General features: G+C 46.6%; 1 protein-coding gene across 5 annotated transcripts in view; it reads left to right on the top strand.

Annotated features, from left to right (window-relative positions):
- rims4 (regulating synaptic membrane exocytosis 4) overlaps positions 1-7,500 on the top strand; it is a 70,404-nt gene that overhangs the window by 48,059 nt on the left and 14,845 nt on the right. For all 5 annotated transcript variants that reach the window (XM_074670480.1, XM_074670491.1, XM_074670453.1 and 2 more), the window contains exon 3: positions 5,295-5,407. In XM_074670480.1, the coding sequence (XP_074526581.1) occupies positions 5,295-5,407 (113 nt within the window). The remainder of the gene's footprint in view (positions 1-5,294; positions 5,408-7,500) is intronic.

Below are 7,500 nucleotides of genomic sequence, written 5' to 3' on the forward strand. Positions count from 1 at the left end.
CACTTTGTTAGCTAACGCCATCCAATCACACTTATGAGCTTATTGATTTATGTTTGGGGCGATTCAGGGCGTGTGTGTGTGTGTGTGTGTGTGTGTGTGTGTGTGTGTGTGTGTGTGTGTGTGTGTGTGTGTGTGTGTGATGGAGGGCTAACTGGGGATGGTTTGCAGTGTTTGTGAAAGCAAATATCAGGAGTTAGCTTCACACTCTGTCCTCTCTGCTGTGTTTATGTAACTGGGTGGTGATACAGCGTGAGAGCCGTTGACCTCTGATCGCTCAGAGTTTGGGGTCAGATCCTCTGCTCGCTGGTTTCTCCACCTCTGACTTTATTCATATTTCTACAGTGAGAGCAGGTGAAGAAACTTGAGTCTCTTTTTTTCTGCATTCAGGAGGATTTGTCGTCTCTGCAGAGCTGTGCTCGTCACTGCCTCCTCAGCGCTCTCTGTGTGAGCTAAAGTTAGCGCGCTGGACTTGTTTCAAACCGCACAGAGCGTCTGAATTTGATTTATCAGTGATTTATGGCAGAAATTGTGCCTCCTGCTGCTCCTGAGTCCAGAGAGGAAGGAAATAAAATCATTAAATCTGTTATTTGAGGCTGTGGAAAATGTTCCTCTTCCTTTTTATTGATTCAGAAAAACCCTCCTCATGGTCAGCCATCCGCTCCCGCCTCACTTCCTCTGAGGAAAATATTTGACTCTTAGGGTGTATTCAGACCTGGACTGTTTGGTCCACTTTAAACGGACCAGGCTTCGTTTCCCACGCTGGTGCGGACTTTTCCTCCAGGTGTGAATAGACACAAACGAACTCTGGCGGTTCGTGGTTCTCTGGTGCAGGTCTGAATACAAACCAAGGTCCATCTGAACTAACTACAGGATACATGCTCCTTTTGGGCCTATAGAGCCACCGTAACCTAACCGTCTTTGGTTCATACCTGATCCTCCGTCTTCTGTTTAGCCACGCTGTAGCTAGCATGTTGTGGGTCAGGACACGCAGAGCATAGCGCCTCCTTGCTGCGATCATTGGTCTTCCTGTTCCTAAATTGTAAACGGTGTTGTTAAGCTGCTTTGAAGGAGCTGCTCTTGAAACTGAAAATGATTTAGCAGCTCTAATAAGAGCACAAACACACATGTTTACCTCCATTTCCAGGTCTGTACTCTGTGTGCCGCCCTTTGTCAGTGCTGTCCAATGAGAGCACTGATCCTCACACACCTGGATGTGTTTACAGAATATAGTCCACTTGATAAAAGTACAATCTGAATACGAACCGCACCAAACGGAAAAAATAAAGTCTGCTTTTGGTCCGGACCAAACAAGTGGACCAGAGGACTTTTCTGGTCTGAACACAGCCTGAGATTCGTCGCCCATAGAGTGATTTTACTGTTAAATATTTAACCATGTTTGTTGTGCACAGCTGGCTTCTTTAAAAGAGTTACACTAATAAATGGACTTATATCAGTTTTTAATGTCTAAAGTTTGGCTTCATAGATGTTAAAGAGGGGTATTCTGCTTCTTTTAGTCTCTATTTTGTCCCTCTGGTTTCCCCGTAGTGTCTTTAACTGATTTACAGCTCGTAAAAATCCCCTTTTTAGAAAAACCTTATTTCAGCCTCTGTCTCTTTAAGAGCCCCCCACAGGTAACCCCCTTCACTCTGATTGGCCAGTCCTCTGGAGGCCTGTCAGGGGGGCGGGGCTACGGGCAGACCTTGGTGTTTGAGGTCTCTCTAACATGCCATGATCCAGAGATCGTGATGTGAAGAGCTGGTGTTGTTTTCAGAGCAGAGAGTTTCACTGACAGATTCAGGGATTTCTCCGACAGGTGAACAGGTAGAGGTCTGAAGATCTGCACACGGACCTCTGCTTTTATTTTGATAGGACAGCTAAGGAGAGGGACAGGAAATGGGAAGATGTGAATGAACTCCTGCAGCACGCTCAGTTTGCTCTAAAATGTGGATAAGTTTAGAAGGTCGGGGAAATGTCAGCGTGGAGCTCGTGCTCCTCTGAAAGTCTCCTCCACGTCCAGTAACTAACCATCACTGAGGTAACCAACCCGTCTGCTGTGGAGACGGTGAAAATAATTCATCTTTGTTTGGAGCAGCAGCTCAGCGTGTCAGCGCGCTCAGCTCCTGGTCCTCGCTGAGCGTCGTTTCCCTGCAAAGCTGCCGTGTAATCCCCAGATGTGCCTCATGCACAGCGCTATTATAATCTGAGGCTCAGGATTTTATCACCCACTAATACCCACTACGGCTAATGTTGCTGACTTCACATGTCAGCGCTCACACACACACACACACACACACACACACACACACACACACACACACACACACACACACACACACACACACACACACACACACACACACACACACACACAGGATTTACCTCTCTGGCTTGTTGTAATAAGTTTATCTATTAACTCTGTTATCTGAGTGAATTAATTAGTGTCTGCAGCAGGAAAAAAGAGAAACTTCACACAGAGAGAGAGAGACGAGCATCTTCAGGAAAACACCAGAGGAAGAGGAAGAGGAGAGGAGAGGAGAGGAGAGGAAGAGGAGAGGAAGAGGAGAGGAAGAGGAGACGAAGAGAAGAGGAAGAGGAAGAGGAGAGGAAGAGGAGAGGAAGAGGAAGAGGAGAGGAAGAGGAGAGGAGAGGAAGAGGAGAGGAGAGGAAGAGGAGAGGAAGAGGAAGAGGAGAGGAGAGGAAGAGGAGAGGAAGAGGAGAGGAAGAGGAGAGGAAGAGGAAGAGGAGAGGAAGAGGAGAGGAGAGGAAGAGGAGAGGAAGAGGAAGAGGAGAGGAGAGGAAGAGGAGAGGAAGAGGAGAGGAAGAGGAGAGGAAGAGGAAGAGGAGAGGAAGAGGAGAGGAGAGGAAGAGGAGAGGAAGAGGAAGAGGAGAGGAGAGGAAGAGGAGAGGAAGAGGAAGAGGAAGCAGAGCGTGTCGATCAGTTCAGAGGGTTAAAGTAAACTTACTCATAAAGTCTGATCCAGACTGAGAGTGACTGAGGAGCAGCGCTCTGTGACACGTCGTGGAGCTCACGTCAAACGTCCTGCGTCTGTGTGTGTGTGTGTGTGTGTGTGTGTGTGTGTGTGTGTGTGTGTGTGTGTGTGTGTGTGTGTGTGTCAGCTCCCAGTCTTCCTCTGTTTAAGGGCAAAGATGAAGCTGTGGTTCAGGCCGTGCTCCTCCAGCAGAGAATGTTTGGTTTTAAAATGTGACACCAGCGTAAACTGGGACGGATGCAGAGATGATGAAGGGTGAGGAAGAGGAGGAGAGGCTTTAAAGTCCTGGTGAAGTTGTTCTGCAGGGATATAATCTGGTGCCAACTCAAGCGAGGAGCTAATCCCACTAAAATATGACGCTGAGACCTGAAAACAATCAACTTCCTTCTCTCTGTCTTTGAAGCTGGTTTCATGTTGGTGAGTCAGGACCAGGATTAGACCGACGATGGACCAAGTCAAGTCCATGTGGGCCGACGTTTCCAGGACTGATAGAGTCCAGGAAAGCTCCGCCCCCTCCAACGCTGTGATTGGCTAACACCCCTTCACCTTCAGGGCTCGATACCTGGAGCCAAGACAGACCGAACTTCCCAGATTAAGCCAGAGTCTGTCTGTAGGGTCTGACTGGAGTCCACGTGGACTGGTCAGAGTCTGCTGGTCTGAAGCTGACGGCTGTAGATTAATGTTTTCATCAGGAGAAAATCTTAACAGACACCTCCTTCCTTCCTTTTTTCTTCTTTCTTTAATTTTTTCCTTTTTTTCCCCTTTTCCTCTTTCCTTCCTTCCTTCCTTCCTTCCTTCCTTCCTTCCTTCCTTCCTTCTGTCCTTCCTTCCTTTTTTCTTCTTTCCTTCCTTTTTTCTTCATTTTTTCCTTTCTTTTTTCTTTCCATTTTCTTGTTTCCTCCTTTTTATTCCTTCCTTCCTTCCTTCCTTCCTCTTCTCTTTGTTCCTTCCTTTCCTTCCTTCTTATCTTTCTTTGATTCCTTGTTCCCTCCTTTTCCTTCCATTTCTTCCTTATTTAATCCTCCCGGTCTTCATTCATTTAATTCCTCCTTCTTCTTTTTCCCTGGTTTCCTTCCTTCCTTGCTTCTTTCCCTCCTTCCCTTCCTTTTGCTCTGATTGAGGTTAGAAAGTTCTGAATCCTAAATCCAGATCCGGATCTAATCCAGATCCTGATCCTGTCATCAGCCCATCCTGACATATTTCCCCCGTTGCGCACCCTAACCCTAACCCTGATGGAGGACGTGTTCCTCGGTGGTTTTCGTGGTGTTTGGACCCTCCTGCTCTCTGTAGACCATGGTCTTTAAGCCCTAAACCAAGTCCTGATCCGTAAATGTTTCTGTGTGTGATGGTGAAACCTGTTTCTGACAGAGAATCACCGACTGAACTTTCCTCTGACCGAACACTCAGAGTCTGATCAACCAGCCGAGCAGGGTCTGAACATCAGGGTCAGAGTCTGATCAACCAGCCGAGCAGGGTCTGAACATCAGGGTCAAAGTCTGATCTGGATCCAGGAGGTGATGCTGTAAAAACTTTGGGAGGTTCACGTCGGGTAAAGTCAGTTTGCATCAGCATCACAACATGTTAGAGTGGGTTTGTCCTTTGATGGAGCATAAACACACACACACACACACACACACACACACACACACACACACACACACACACACACACACACACACACACACACACACACACACACAGAGTGTTGCAGTGTGCCTGGCTCGCTGCCATCAAAGCACTCTGAGCTGATTTCTTTACGTCCACAAACAGAGAAAAAAGGTCACAGAGCTGGACGAGGGATTTTACCTCAGGGGGACGTTTGATATGTTTGTTCAGCCGTCAACTCAGTCCACTCTGTCCACTCTGTCCCCTCTGTCCTCAGTCCCTCTGTCCTCTGTTCCTCTGTCCTCAGTCCCCCTGTCCTCAGTCCCTCTGTCCTCAGTCCCTCTGTCCCCTCAGTCCTTATTCCCTTTGTTTCTCTGTCCTCAGTCCCCTCTGTCCTCAGTCCCTCTGTCCTCAGTCCCTCTGTCCCCTCAGTCCTTATTCCCTTTGTTTCTCTGTCCTCAGTCCCTCTGTCCTCAGTCCCTATGTCCTCTGTCCCCTCTGTCCTCAGTCCCTCTGTCCTCAGTCCTCTCTGTCCTCAGTCCCTCTGTCCTCATTCCCTCTGTCTTCAGTCCCTCTGTCCTCATTCCCTCTGTCCTCAGCCCCCTCTGTCCTCAGTCCCTCTGTCCTCAGTCCCTCTGAGGTGTCTCTGTCTCTGAAGACCTGGTGTGTGACCGTCCCTGTCTCCTTCTGTCTCCACAGTCTGAACTACAGCGGCATGTGTTTGGCCTCGGACGCTCAGTTCAGCGACTTCCTGGACGGGATGGGCCCCGCCCAGTTCGTTGGGCGACAGACGCTGGCGACGACATCCATGGGTAAGAGGAACATGTGTTGGTGGTTAATGTCCACAGCTCAGGTCTGACAGCAGGTCCACAGCTGGATGTCCAGCTGAAGACGTTACTGCAGGATCACTAACGTCTCTGAGCAGCTGGAAACAAAGGCCTCTCTCTGACGGCCGCTCTCTGACGGCCGCTCTCTGACGGCCGCTCTCTGACGGCCGCTCTCTGACGGCCGCTCCCTGACAGCTGCTGCTGCTGCAGTTTTACAGCTTGTAAAGATAAAGTTGAGAAATCCATCTGCTGCTCCTCCCGACTCAAACTGCTTTAAAAAATGGAGGTGGAAGAACAACAAGGGGCCAGCTGTGATCAGACGCTCCCAGAGATGCTCCCAGAGACGCTCCCAGAGACGCTCCCAGAGACGCTCCCAGAGACGCTCCCAGAGACGCTCCCAGAGACGCTCCCAGAGACGCTCCCAGCTCCATATCTGCTCCTCCTGACTCTCCTCCTGACTCTCCTCCTGACTCTCCTCCTGACTCTCCTCCTGACTCTGTGTCTGACTCTCCTCCTGACTCTCCTCCTGACTCTCCTCCTGACTCTCCTCCTGACTCTCCTCCTGGCTCTCCTCCTGACTCTCCTCCTGACTCTCCTCCTGACTCTCCTCCTGACTCTCCTCCTGACTCTCCTCCTGACTCTGACCAGGTTCAAACCTCCTCTGGACGTTTTCCTCTGTGAGTTAGTTTCTCCAGCTGAGGAGGGGAGGGAAATTAAGGACATTATTTTCATTTATTTTCTGTGAAACTGAAGCGAGAGCAGAGAGGAACTCTCACCTTGAATAATTGCTGTGATATTTTAGGAGAAAACTCTTCCCTCCTTCATAAAACTGAACCAGCGCTCACAGAGAAAGTTAAGTGCCTCATAAATCTGACGCTGCTGCAGTGTGCTCGCCGCGCAGTAGCTGCTCCTGTGTATCCTGGATCTACTGTGAGTCTGTCCTCGGCTGCAGTGATCTACAGTAAGTGGGTCAGTTTCCTCGCTGGCACTGGGCGCCGTCCTTGGCTCAACAACAGGGACTCTGCCTGGACCAGCTCCACTCCAAACCTGCAGTCCTGGTCCAGAGTTACGTAAGATCAGAGGACTCAGAATAACTCTGGACGGCGTCTGATCTTTGTCACTTTCACAGGAACGCCGTCCTCATCCTTTTAGGAGGAGCTGTAACCCAGCTGACTTTCAGGGAGAGGAGGAGGAGTTTCACATCACATCAAACTTTAAGGTCCAGAGAGCCCCCCCCCGCTGAGGAAACACTGAAGATATCGAATAAAAACATGAAACTAGAAGAGAAATAAAGAACATCAAACTATACAGACTGAAAAAATAGATATTCAAACAAAGGGCTAAAATATAAAGGCCAAAAAAAGGTAAGAAATTGACTAAAATGTTAATTAAATAGATAAGTTAAATGAAAAAAAATAAAAAATAAAAATACAATAAAATAAAATTTAAAATAAATAAATAAATAAAATGGAAAAATAAATAAAATAATTAATTAATAACAATAAAATAAAATAAAAGATAAAAACAATACAATTAAAAAATGTAAATTGATTTATAAGAATTTAAAAAAAGTTTAAAATTAATAAAATTAGAAATAAATTAATTTATAAGAGTAAAATAAAAAATTGTAATAAAATAAAATATAATAAAATATAATAAAAGATAAAATAAAGAAAGTTAGAAATAAGTTAATGTATAGGAATAAAATAAAATAAAATAAAATTAAATAAATAAGAATGAAATAAAAATAAAAATTCAAAAATAATTATAATTTTTATTTAAAAAAAAAAATATCTCAGATCACATGACAGATCACATTTATAACCCACATGACAGTGGGGTTATAAACCAGGAATCGACACATGCAGCTGCTCTGCAAACAGAAATAAACACCTTAGCCTGTCTGTCTCATGCTAACTAGCTCTGGAGATGTGCACACGGTGGTTTAGTCTCATCACTGACTTGTTCCTGTAGGAGTCAGCTGAGCGTGACGGCTGCTCTGAGCACACAGCACAGGGTCAGGTGTTCTGCTGCAGTAAATACAGAAATAAATCAAGAAACTTTCATTTTGTGCAAAA

Source organism: Halichoeres trimaculatus, unplaced genomic scaffold (genome assembly GCF_033239565.1).
Source record: "Halichoeres trimaculatus isolate MK-OKI-2021-1 unplaced genomic scaffold, fHalTri1.1 fHalTri1_scaffold_1, whole genome shotgun sequence".
NCBI classification, from domain to species: domain Eukaryota; kingdom Metazoa; phylum Chordata; class Actinopteri; order Labriformes; family Labridae; genus Halichoeres; species Halichoeres trimaculatus.